Below are 14,353 nucleotides of genomic sequence, written 5' to 3'. Positions count from 1 at the left end.
CTTTCAATAATTGGACACTAGTGTTGATAGAAACTCTTTTCTACCATAATTTTAATTTGCCAATCATCTTCTTTGAACAAGTTACAAAAAGGGAATTTTATTACCATTTCTGACATGCATATTTATCAACTTCTCACTTTCCATATACTCTCTCTAACACAAAATTCCCTTTGTTTCTGTTGGATTTTCTCTCTCTCTTTTAATTTCAGTCATACTATTTTTTCATATCACATAATATACACAATCAAGAATATCATAGGTTTGGATTCATCTTATTAAAAGATTGTTTTGTATATTGGCCATAATGCAATTTCCTATTATTCCAGCCCATGACTATATATACCTACCTAGCATTTTGGATCGGGATTATATTTGCTACGTCCTACCAACAAGATTTGAATATTTTTGATAAAATTTAAATATTATATCTTGTAATTTTTAACCATTCCGTTAATCACTTATTAATTACATAAATTTTGAAAAAACTACTAGATATATTAATTAAAGGAAAGATTTTTTCTGTGCACCGATAATGTTGCACTATAAAATTAAGTCTACACATAATGACAGGAACATTAAGTCTAATATAATAATTTGGAAAATAGAATAACAACCTGTAATATAATCAGTTTAATATGGTGTAATAAAAATGATTCTTGTGGGTATAGTACTTGAACAGCTCTTAACGTAGTACAGCTTTATGCATAGAAGACGTGACACAAGTAAACAAGCTTTGATAACACAACATTTTTTTTTAGAACATTTTTTTCTCAAGGCCTATCAGTCTAAAAGGCATTTGATGAAATAATGTGTCTAATAAAAACAAGAGAAAAAGTAGATATACCATGTAAAAAAAAACTATATATTATTTGATAATCAACAACTCTAGATGCTGTTGATGAAGATGACTGATCCATATACCTGTATTGTATTGTACCTATCAACATCTCTTTATTTAAATGGGTGATAGATTAAGGAGAATATATTTGAGAATTTTACACTCAAACTACCTTTTTAATTCAACTAATGCATTAGTGGGGATCACCCAAAAGCTTTGTTTGAATTTACCTTTTATATTTGAAGGAATTATTTTATTCTATATTTAATATATAATGGGGTATTAGTTAATTTAAAAGATTAATTTACTCCATTTTAGTATAAAGATAGAATAATAAGTTGTTTCAATTATAAAGTGGGATAAAGTAATTCTATGAAATATCTCAATATTCCTATCTAACAACCGGACAACCCCTAAACAAAGTAAAAGATTTTTTACATTGTCATATCATCGCAAAGATAACCACACATAATTATTCATTGCCAAAGCAATTAATAACTAAAAATTAAAAGAATTCGATTCAGGAAATCTATCCACAAGTTTTCGCAATCCAATCACAGATGATGGATTTTACCTTTTAGACTCTATCGGTAACTCACTAGAGGCCCGGGAGACAAAGAAAATATGTGTACGAACGAGATATCCAGCAAACAAGAAGAAGGAAAAGGATTGAATAGAGATCGAATCTCCTATTGTTAATAGCTCAATGGTAAAGTTGTCGGTGACTCGAATCTTGCAATATTAGTGGTTTACCAAAAGAATTCAAAATATGAAAAATTAAGCACACTAAAACATCGTTAATGATATGGGTATCACCACGTAAGGTTAGGGTTCCAAGTGGGACAAAAAGAGTTCTCTTTGTTCTTAACGAGATATCTTAGGTTCGAGTAAAAAAAAAATAGCGATAGAAACAGAATATTGAGCGGTAATCCCTCCCCAAAGTTAGACATGGGTATAAATATTTTATTGATATACTTTATGAGAATTAATAAGAACCCTATTTTTACAACAAAACAAAATATCTTTCTCGTGCTCCCCGACTTTAATTGCACATTTAACTATGTGTATTACTACTACCACGTTGAAACAATAACACAATTTGATGCACGTAAATGTGTTTATCACATTGAGGTTATCCATAACAACTGATTATTATTCTATTCGTAAGCTAAATATTATAATATTCATAAGTAGTTTCTTATAGGAGTAAGTAGTTTGACTTAAGAATCAATTGATTTCCTTCAAATTATCCTCCAAATTAGGTGTATATACAATAGTATTGAAATAAAGAGAATTGCAAAAAGTTGGTATATATCCTCCACATAGATATGTGAAATAAACGTTTAAAAGACGGGTAAAAATCATGATATTGCAACTTTGCTTTTAAAATTCAAACCCTACCCGTCCTCAATTTTGAACCATAGACAAAATTGTCACGAAAAGCCCAAGCGAAAGAGTTTGGCTAAAATTATTTGATGGAAGACTCTGGAAAAGGAGTTGGTGAACTTTGTTGATGAGTTTGATCAACCACCATCTAAAAAATAATGTACCTAGTTAACAAGCTCAACATTAGAATTCGAGTAAAGAAGGGCTTTTATATATTACTTCTAGTTCTAAGGATTTTATTTCTTTTATATAAGTTTATCATTAGATGAAAACTCTCTTTTGTTTTTTTTTTCCTTTTATTTTGATAATTAAGTTTAAGTACAAGTATGTGTCTCTCACTCTTAGTATTGTAATTTGTAACGGGGAGGTCATCCATGCTCCTTTAATTTATCTATTGAATGTCTCTTTTAACAAACAAAAAGAAAAAAGGGGGCTACAATTTTATTTTTATTCTTTTAGGATATTACAACGTTAGAAATTCAAGATCACTCATTCTAACAACATTTGTACTAAAAATATTGAAATTTTGTGAAAGGTTATTAAAGTTATACGTTACGTTGATGGAGGACAAAAGACATTTTACTCAACAACATCATTTTTTCTTTTGACATACAAAATTTGAGCCTATCAGACTATATCCACAAGCAAACTTGAAAATCCTAGTTTCACATAAGAGGTATCTCTCTTAGCACTAGACTTGACGATATTCCTACTCGAAATGCTTATCTTTGGAAATCTAATAAGGATCTAATTAAAAAAAAGATTATGTTAATGAATAACAGATATAATATACCCAACAATAGCATCATTAATTTTGACATTAGCAATATGACTCTTTGTACACCTTAAAGTTTTTTTTTTTTTAATCGAACTTAATAGCAAACTAATAACCTAAAATAAATGGAGTAGTTAGGGTTTGATTTAGTTGTGCTCCATAGCAAACGTTTGCAAAAAATTGCCAGGCGCCTCTCTCCCAAATATCTCGCTCGCCACTCTCCTCCAATCTCTCGCTTGCTTCCTCACTTTTTATACAAACACAAGTGTATAAAAATTGTTTCTAATTGTATAAAGCAGAGAAAATTGTATAAATACATATATTTTTGTTCCCCTCTCTCCCCTCTTCCAGATCTCGCTCGCCACTCTCCCAAATCTCGCTCGCCACCCTCGCCTTTCTCACTTATACAAACAGAAGCGAAATGTATAAATTGCATTTCTGTTTGTATAAAGCGTGAGAAAATTGTATATACACATGCAAATACATATATTTTCGTCCTATACACTTATAATTATACAATAAAAATACTCCCCTGCCCAGTTTCTTTTGCCTTTCTCTCTTTCTCGTTTTATACAATTTTCAAATTGTATCAAATTTCTTTCTTTCTCGTTTTATACAATTCGATTCAATTGTATATTCCTTGTCAAGTCTCTTTTGTCTTTCTCTCTTTCTCATTTAATCAAATTCAAATTGTATATAATCGTTCTGTACACTTATGATAATACAACTCGTTTTATACACTTTGTTTTTATACAGTTCTCTGCCCAAGTGTCTTTCTCTTTCTTGTTTTATACACTTCGTTTTATACAATTTGCTTCAACTGTATATGTATAACGAATTATACAGTTTATATGTTTGCTATTGAGCGCAATTATGCAAACTTTGCTATAGCATACAAATATGAATTTTTAATTTACTATATGTGAAAGTTGCCTTTTTTTTTTTATCGAACTTAAAAAAGAGTCAAAAGTGGCTATTTATTTGCAAATCCGACTACCAAGAGCCCAATTAGTCCATATTACAAAAGGCCCATAATTAGTTCGTCGTTGGCCCCCGAACGGTGCTGTTCTGAGTTCCCAATTTCGTTAAGGTTCCACAACTCTTCTGCTGCAGAATGCGTACAATAGCAGCGCGATTCAGCCCTGTAATGATCATCATCATCATCAATTCTCATTTTTCATCTGTTTTTATTTTCTGATGGATTTGTGTGATAATGTCTATGCAGTATTTATGGAGGAGAACGCCTATAAATTCACAACCCCGACGTTTTTCTACTTCCAGCTTTGGGAGAGGTAACGATTATACCTAATCTAAACTCGGACTATTGTTACTTCATTAGTGTTTTTCTAGCTGTTATTTGTTGCAATTTGTACAATGATCTTCTTTTCTGAGTTTCTAGATGAACAGACAATAGAACAAGAAGCTGAAAGAAAAGTAGGGTGGCTTTTAAAGTTAATTTTTGCTGGAACTGCTACAGTTATTGGGTATCAAATTTTTCCATACATGGGTAAGGTCTCAATTCTATGGTTATACTTGAACTGATAACATCATATTCGATTCCTTTCGTGCCTTGTCTGATTTGTTGTTGGCATAATTTAAATAGGAGACAATCTGATGCATCAGTCTGTCTCACTACTACAAGTCAAGGATCCATTATTTAAAAGAATGGGCGCGTCCAGATTGGCTCGTTTTGCTATAGATGGTAAGTTTGGGTCACAGTACTTGAAAATTGAGAAGTTATGTATACATAGTGGGTTCTAGTATATGTTGGCAATTTGGTGCACAATATAATGACTTTGATGTTATTAGTAATGTGTGCTGATCTTTGATTTAAGAGCAGTAAGGAGCTATCACCTTTTGTTTTCAGTGTAGTGACAATTCTGTGAGTTATGAATTCAGTGAACCTAGGTTGATCAACCTTTTGTGTTGTTAGGAGCTCATTTGAATTCAAACTGATAACATTAACCTCCTCCGCATCGTCTTTTATATTATACTCCCTCCGTTTAAAAAAGAATGTCCCTATTTCCTTTTTAGTTTGTTTCAGAAAGAATGTCCCCTTTCCTTTTTTGGCAACACTTTAACTTTAACTTTTCACGTGGCATGTTTAAGACCACAAGATTAAAGGGCGTTTTGGTACATTTGACATAACTTTAATTTAGAGCTTATTTTCTTGAACTCTGTTCCAAGTCAAACTAGGCCATCCTTTTTGAAACGGAGGCAGTAATAATTTACACGCTGGATAACTATATGGAGCCGAGTCTCTTGCATCTGGACCCTTTCCCCATTCTTCGTGAATTATTAACTGTATAACCTTCCTTTGAAACTTAAAGCTAATGGAACTCCCTACTGATTAGTTGTACAAAATAAGGAAATTTGTTTCACTGTCCCAATATAAAAAGAGACCACTCTAGTACCTTAGATTTTAGTATCACAGTCAACCTCTATTTGATTGCTGCTCCCTTTCTCAATACTATAACAAGGTAGCTGTATTTCTTAAATAGCATTTTTCTGATCTTTAAATATCTAAAACATTATACAAGTCAAGAGGGGTGCATACTACTTAATTTCCATATGATATCTTGTAATCTATTAGTGACACAGTTTACAGTTTTTGCTCAAAGTGCAATATTTTGAAGTTTGTAGTTAAAACATGACAGCTGTTTGAAGTAATCATGAGATTTTTAGATTCTTATCCGTGAATCTTTTACCCTATGCTTTTTTGCTTCCTAGACGAAAGAAGGATGAAAATAGTTGATATTGGTGGAGCTCAACATCTTTTAAACATGTTAGAGTCTGCCAGAGATGATCGCACGAGGAAGGAAGCCTTGAAGGCTCTTTTTGCAATATCCAAATCAGGTCAGGACTCAAATTTATCTGCAAATTAAATCCATGAGGATTTCCCCTTGATTCTGCATCCGATCGCCTCCCTCTGTCCGAACCTGCAGGTCATGTTTTACCCCTGAATCACTACTCTGTGGATGCATTTTACTACATGATGAGTGATGAATATGCGTGGACGACTACATTTTTATATCAAACTTCCTGAATCTAGCCACATTTTAATAGATAAAACCATTTAGCTGACAGAGAATGTTACCCTACTTCACATTGTTAAGATATGTTTCAGAGAAGAGTGTTTACTGGTTGACCCTCTTGGTAATTCTTCTACTATATGCTAGACCTAAGAGTTCTGCGTTCGAACAATCTCTGGGCATTTCCACAACGATACATGCTTCTGTGCTATAAACTAATTTTATGCTTGATGTTTCCTTGGAAAAGTTTCTCCCTAAAATGCCTTCAAGTATACCACCAAACTGTTGAAGCACAATGTATATAGACAAAAAGTAATTGGACTAGAAGTCTTCTGTGATTCTGTGTACTTGACAGGTCCTCCTTTATCAGTGAAACTTTTAGGATAAACAAATTAGGAACTACTTTTGTCAGACAAACCTTGGATACTACTTGGATTAGTTACATCTGTGACTATCCTGTATTTTGTTGTGATGCATCTCTCCTCAAAAAAAAATATTGCTGTGATACATAGTGATTAATATTTCTAGTCTTTTCTTTTTCCTGAGCCAAAAAAAAAAGTCACTTTAATTGCATGGTTTGCTAGTAGAAGCCCAGTCAACCTTGGCGCCAGTGTTCTCAGCTTAAAGAAGAAATTCTCTGGTGCTTGTGGCTTGTTACTTAAGGCAAAAGAATGCTGTACCACTTGAGTCAGTTTTTCTTGATGTTTAACTTTATATGTATGAAGACGTCTTATTTTATTTTGTATAGCTCTTGCTACCTTATCCTATCTTGGCTGATGAAACTAATCGGAGTATTAAGACAAATGGACTGATGATATTAGGCATTTGGCGATAAGTATTTGAAATCATGTCCAAACGGGCCCTAAATGTTGCTAGGGCCTAGGGCTAATGTTTTCTAGCCTGCAGGTTAGCTTGACGTATTCTATTTGTGTCAGATGTTACTAGAGTACCTTGCTGAGGCACTTGTTATTTGCGCTTGCATATATATGCTTGAATGGATGTAGTTTTAAATGCTCATTCTTATTATGCAGATGCGGCTGCTGTGGTCTTGCATCAAGCTGGAGCCATGTCAATCATCAAGTCCACCCAAGAATCTGGTGAGGATGCTGAAGTTGGGAACTACAAGTCAAATTTGCTGAGTAGATTTCAAGATTTATCATTTGATATAAGGTCTTGAGACTACTATTATCTGGTCAGAGATTCCTGTCACTTTCTAAGAAGTTGGCATTTAGGTAGATGTTTTATTAGATTGCTGACTAGAACTTTGAGAGAATCTGTGCATGGCTGTTACAAGTCCCCACTAGAAAGCCATGATTATGTTTAGTGAAAGCTCCCTTGTTTAATGGGATCTTAAACAATTGCTAGTGAGTGAGTTTAGCTATAATGCTGTAAGTTCTTCAAGGGGCATCAGAATGGAAAAATAATCCGGATACCCAATGCAAAGTTTCCATTATTCAATGTCCTACAATTTGTATTGTCAGGGGTAATACTTTTGGCTTCCCTAATCATGTTTTGGGAGCCAGAATTATGAATGAAAGGAAAAGGACACTTGTTGGCTTTGTTTCTTCATACATCCTATATGTAAAGAAGCTCCTATTCTAACATAATCTGATTTTGAAATTGCTAAATATTCTGAGGCAATTAATGATCGCATCCTCTTAATTCTTTCTTAAAGACTTTGATGACAATTGAACTCTTTGATGGTTTGGAGGTGGTCAATCCTCTAGATTTTCCGACTGAGGGGTTGTTGTTTGCGCATCTAATCTGCACTAAACTAGACGTACCAATATTTTGCTCGAGAGGTGAAAATGATTATACCCTTAAAACATGACCTACTACTTCAAGTTTCAATTAAGGACCCTGACATAGATTTTTCAAATAAAATTTGGCAAATAGTAATTGTCCATATAAGTTGTCATTATTTGACAAATATTTTTTGGTAAATAACTCAAATTTTTAAATACTAGAAAGAAACTAGTATTTTTTTCAAGTCTCATTATTTGGAAACTTTTAATAATTCAAATTCTACAACAAACTTTTATCTTTTACAAAAACACCCTTTATAGTAGTGTTACATAACTTTTTTACGTGAACATCAAAGTAGTCAAAGTAGTGATGGAATATTTCGTAAATATGAAAGTGATGATAGTCAAAGTAGTGATGGAAATGAAAGTGATGATATGATTGTTGATGAAAATTATAACAATCCGCTTAGGATAACAAACTTATGTGCTATGTAATACAAACATGATTAATTTTTAAAACTTATGGATAAAGCTGACAATTTGGGCTTAACCCTCTAGGCCGACCCAACCCAATCCTTGAATTAAGTGGGGTTGAGTCTAGTTTTTTTGGAAAAATTAGCAAACTAGTCAGAATCCATAACTTAATTAGTAAAAACATCTACATTTTAAAATAATTATTGAAAATGTCAAAATGTCAATATTTTAGAAAGTGATTTGTATTCATATTTTATTTCTCAAAAGAGTCCAATTTTGAATCAAATTCTACATCCATTATCCATTTACACTTATTCATATGCTTCAGTACCATCAAATTTATTTTTCATCTGTTACTTTTCAATTTTTTTTCTCTTTCATCAACTTTTCAGTTTTCACCATCCCCATCATTCACTTTTCTCTTCTTTTTTTTTCTTTCATCAAAATTTCACTATTATTCTCTCTCATTGTTAAAGAAGAACTAATTATTCAAGTTCGTAACAATTTGTTCATATCTATCAATTAATCAAACCTCTCAATTTATAAAGGTATTTTTGAATTCATCATTTATTTTGCGAGATTTTGGTTTCAAAATCACACATTATGTTGAATTTTTGGATTGTATGTATTGAGGATTTTCCGTCATTTTTTAAAAAATTTTATGTGAATTTGTTAATATACTCATCAAATATTTATGTATTTCAGATTTTTAGTATTTAAAATAATTTTTGTCGATCTTTTTTTATTATTTGTTTTTATATTTCAAATTTAGTAGAATCTACATTAGCATTTAGGTATTGAGTTGTTTCGCAAAAGTATTTGAGAGTATTTTGAATGTTCTGTAGTTTGTAGTCAAATTTTTTTTACAAAGTGATAATCTTAAGTACAAACCTGCATTTTGATTATTTAAAATTGTGAATGAATACGAAATCAAAGATAAGCTAGTTGGTATAAACATATAATGAGCAAAATAAAATACAAAACTATTTGACTGATGCAATTAGGATGAATACATAAATAAACTGTATTTTGGCTATTTATAGTTGAGAATGAATACGAAATCAAAATATAAATACAAAACTTTATGGTATACATTAGGACGAATACGAAATCAAATCTAAATACAAACTTTATGGTATATATTAGGACGAATACAAAATCAAATTTAAATACAAACTATTTGGTATACAAAGTGATATTGGAGATAAGCAAAATAAAATACATATGTAAGATAGATTAATACCTATACCATGAATACATGAGTATTGTATTTTGAATATTGAAAAATTGCTTAAAAGGAGATACATAAAATTCATAACCTTAACATGATAGCCAAATAACTTCATAAAATTTCAGACATTTATAAAGATAAATTATAATTTCATAACGTCAAAATGATGCCTTAGTAGAATAAATTGCTTCAAATATGATAATTTATGGTAACTAAGCATGTTTAGAAACAAAAAAAATTAAGAAAATTTAATATTGAATTTTTAGAAGTGTAAATTAGGTATATAGCATTTTTTATAGTAATATTCTCAAGTTATAGCACTAGAGTTTGAATTTCATTGTATAACATTTAATATCTCAAGTTATAGCATTTTAAAAAAATATATAATGTTAATTTTAAATTATTAAAAAGAGTTGTTAAAATAAAAAATAAATTTAAAAAACGGACAAATTAATAATGGAAAATGGGATCTTTTATTAAATAAATTAAATATAATTATTAATTACTGTTAATAAATTAGCACGTTTTAAGGGATTTTAAATTTTTTTAGATTAGTTAGTTGCCTTAATTCTCTCAAATTAGTTTAAATAATATTAATTTTTGATTTAATTCCTTGAAAAGCTGTACCAAATCGGCATAAACGTACATGTCATTTTGTTTTCCAAAATTTCACAATCTTTTTGAGATTTGCAGATTTTATTTTCATTTTTTATTAGTAGTTGAATAAATTTTGGCGTTGAAAACAATCGAATTTGATTTGATGGAGAACAATGTGTAGATATTAATAAAACATGGTGGAAAGTGGAATTCATCATATTAATTTTTGTTATGATTTGTTGTTTTAATTATGAATTGTTGGTTTTAATTATATTTATTGTTTTGTACATGTATAAAAGTGTTCGATTTTTTTTTATTATTGTTAGATCTAAAATATAGTTTGTATGTTCTTTTTTTGGATAAACAATCAAGTTACGTATGGCATTTTGAAAAACGATAAGTAAATATAAATGTGTTTGAGTTGTAATTAAATTGAAGATTCGCGTGTTAGTTGATTTGTGAAGAAAATAGAAAAACGTACATTTATTAACTAGACAAATAATAATTAGATATAATTCTTTGTACAGGTGAAGTATTACAAATGTATGAATAATGTCTGAAAATTATATAAAATTTGTATTTAATGGTAAAACCTGCTCAGATAATATTCAAAAAGTAAGAAGATATAATTCTGTGTACTGGTGAAGTATGAAAATTGTATTAATTGTGTATGAAATTTATAAGAAACTTGTATTAATTGTGTATGAAAATCTATATTTTGTTAAACTTACAATATATGTTTCTGTTGAAATTATAATATATATTTTGTATTAATTTTGTATAGAAACTATATTTTTTTTGTTTAATTGAAATAGTGTATATGTCAGTGAATGATATATTAAATGTGTATGAAGTTTGTATGAATTATTTTGATAGGTACAGATACAAAATCAGAAATTGGTCCACATTTTAGACCGTTTACAGCAACAAATTCTTTTAACCCAAGATGTAACTTTGTACCATTTACATTCATAACAAACATGTCATCCCTGTCATTTTTAGTTTCAAGAATAAATATATGTCATAACATCTGACATTGGATTTTTATGTCATGCAAATCATAAAAAAATTCAAACGGTGTTTCTTGTAAGAATTGTTGAAACTTGTCTTGACCTAGGAAGGTCAACAGATCCGCAAACACATTCATGTTAATACATGAAGACAAATGTATTTGTATCTTCTTCTCCTATAAAATTGGTAAATTAAATTAATACATTTATCATACTATATAATGTCATATAAAATCATATATATACTGGTATGTTAAATGGACATTCAATTCAATTCATACACAAAGCATACAAAAATTGTACATCAGTTCATACACAATGCATACAATATTAATACATATTTAATTTTTTTTAAAAATAATAATTTATGACTTTTAAACTATAAACTACTACTCAAACAGTACCACTACATTAATTCATACATCAAAATCAGAACATAAAATATACAGCTTTAATACTTTTAATAATAGTAAAAAATATACGACATACAACACTAATACATTATTCATACACTGATATTGTAATAGACAATATAGCATTTCATACACATAGCATACAAAGTTAATACATTAATGCATACATTCCTATAGTGAAATATAGTAATTATTTTATACACAAAATCATACAACATTAATACATTATTATTTATCAAAAATCATACTTTGTTGTAATCCAATTATATATTCACAAATCATACAATATTAAATCATACAATATTCATATATAATTATAATATACAATACTAAAAACTCAACTGATATATAAATCATACAAATTTCATGTACTATACTATTGACAAATAAAATCAAAATTAAACACACTTAACAATATAATCATACACAGTTCATACATTGTTTATACATTTATAATGTAATAAACTAGATGTAGCATTTCATACAAACTTACAACATTCTTTCATATACAATATATTCAACACTAAATATACAAATCAAAACATAAAGTATGTAATTTTATTATGGATATTAGTATTCAACAATATCATAAACTTGATATAAAACTTAATACACAATTCATATACACTTCAAACATAAATCATACAAATTTAATATACATATCATACCAAATTAATACAGTGAATCATACACAATTCATACATGTTTCATATGTTGATATTGTAATATAAAAAAATGTGTAATTTCATACAGTGAATCATACACAATTCATACAGAAATAACAGAACATAAAAATGTACTATACTATTCACAATTAACTCGAAATTAGAATAAAATTAAATAGATAATATAAATTTAAATTTTTTAAAATTTTTTTTTTTACTAACCTTTAATTTTTTTTTGGGTTTAACTGTTTCTTCTTCTTCTTGTAACAGAGGTTCTTGGTTTTTTTGATTTTGATTTTATCAGTTCTTCTACAAAATCAGATTCGAATCTGATGAGTACTCAATTTGTTTTCCTTTCCTTTTCTTTCCTCTTTCTTTCGCGCTTTTCTCCGATTCATCTACTTTTTGCTTTTCTTTCCCTTTTCTCTTCTTCTCGGATTCCTTTGGATGTTTGTTTTTTTTTTTCCATTTTTGATTTCCCTGATCTAGCTTTGTGTTTTGCATATTAAGGCTGAGTTTGTGTTTGTGATAAAATTTTGAAAGATGTAGCATGAAATTCGTCTGAGCTTTGTTCATCATTCAACCTTTTGAATTTTTGCGGGGTTTCATTGACTCTCTTCGACATTGTACAGTTTTTTAAGTGCAAGAGATGAAGATTTGAGTGCAGAAAAGGAAGATTTGAGTGCAAAATAGTAGAATTGGAGAAGACGACTGTTAAGATTGAAAGTTTTTTTAGCGTGCAAAAGAGATGATTTGGTAAAAAATTAATTATTAGGCGTGCAAAAGAGATGATTTTGTGAGGATTTGGGGAAGAACAAAATTTTGGGGAATATAATTTTTTTTTTTAGATAACGTGTGACAGTTTTAAAATAAAACTGCAATTATTTTAGATATTGATGGGTAGTTATTAATTATGGAATGATAAAATCCCTATTATTTTGTAATTTTTTTTAAAAAGGTAACTATATAATATTGATTTGAATTTACACTAGTAAAGAGTTTTGTTTAAAAAAGGTAACTTAAAATAATTAATTTAATTAACTACATTGGTTTAAAAAAGGTAACTGAATAATAAATGTAATTATTTAAATAAGTTTATTATTATTTAAAAAAATTAATGAGAATAATATGTTTTTTCTTGATATGCTATAACTTGATAATAATATGCTATAAGTAGTTTATTATTAAAAAATATGTTTATAACTTGATATTTATCATCTTAAATGTGTGTGTAGTGTTATTTTTATTTTTTAGAACAATGGTGATAGGCGTGTTTTTTAGAACATTGTGAAAGAAGAAGAAAGAGATGGAAGTTGTTGTATTTTGATGAATTGTCAATTAATTCTTTGTTTTTGAATTTTTGTAACTGATAAGACTTTTAACAATTGTTTCTTTTTAATATTTTTCTCTCCCCTTAATTTCTCCTTTTTGTTTTTAACAATTTTTTTTTTACATTTTTATTAAATATTGAAAGTATTGACAATGAGTCCTATTAAATGTCGAAATATTGACATTTTGAAAATTTTCCCAATTTTTTTTGGCTCATATAGGAACAAGACCTTTTAGCCCAACCTCGTTTGGCCCGCTGACATTGTATGCCCAACCCGCAAGCCTCAGATGCTAGCCCGTGGGCTATGAATATTTAAAAATATTTTTTATATATATTTTAGTAGTGTTTTATTTGCAACGTTTTCACCAATAAATATTTTTAAAAATAAAAAATCAAGTCTTTAAACTAGCTAATTTTTTTGTGGGGGGCATTGGTGGTATGATCAACATTTTTTTCACTAAATCTTACATTGACTATTATGTAGTTTTGTTAGTATTCACTGAAATGTGTGATTCATAAATATATTTTTGTAAGTACTCATCGAAATATGTGACTCAAATGAAAATTTATATGTATTGATGTCGTGTTCATAGACGTCAACATTCGATACACTTAGATACTCTTTCTAAGAGAGTAATATTGTTCATTTTTTGATTAAAGGGTCAACCTGTCTCAACCCAATTTGACAGCTCTATTTACGAGTATAAATCATATTTCTTAAAGGATAAAATCTATTTCCCAAATAGTATGACCAAACATTGTAAAATTTTATCCAAGTAATATTTGTCAAAAATATTTAGAAATCTATGAACAAAAGTTAGCTAATTGACATGTGAGTTTTTCTATTGTAATAATAG

General features: G+C 29.1%; 1 protein-coding gene across 2 annotated transcripts; it reads left to right on the top strand.

Annotated features, from left to right (window-relative positions):
- The first annotated feature begins 4,014 nt into the window (after window positions 1–4,014).
- LOC107009034 lies at window positions 4,015–7,635 on the top strand. Of its 2 annotated transcripts, none has more exons than XM_015208290.2 (6): window positions 4,015–4,143; window positions 4,225–4,291; window positions 4,399–4,506; window positions 4,603–4,701; window positions 5,730–5,855; window positions 7,063–7,635. In XM_015208290.2, the coding sequence occupies exons 1-6, from the start codon at window positions 4,114–4,116 to the stop codon at window positions 7,206–7,208; spliced, it is 576 nt and encodes a 191-aa protein (XP_015063776.1). In that variant the 5' UTR covers window positions 4,015–4,113; the 3' UTR covers window positions 7,209–7,635. The 2 variants fall into 2 exon arrangements, with proteins under 2 accessions (XP_015063776.1, XP_015063777.1); XM_015208291.2 differs by lacking the exon at window positions 7,063–7,635 and adding an exon at window positions 5,945–6,525.
- Window positions 7,636–14,353: the final 6,718 nt, after the last annotated feature.

The sequence above is a fragment of the Solanum pennellii genome, chromosome 2, assembly GCF_001406875.1.
Source record: "Solanum pennellii chromosome 2, SPENNV200".
NCBI classification, from domain to species: domain Eukaryota; kingdom Viridiplantae; phylum Streptophyta; class Magnoliopsida; order Solanales; family Solanaceae; genus Solanum; species Solanum pennellii.
The sequence above is the reverse complement of the archived record's forward strand: the minus strand, read 5'-3'. Positions and strand labels throughout refer to the sequence as shown.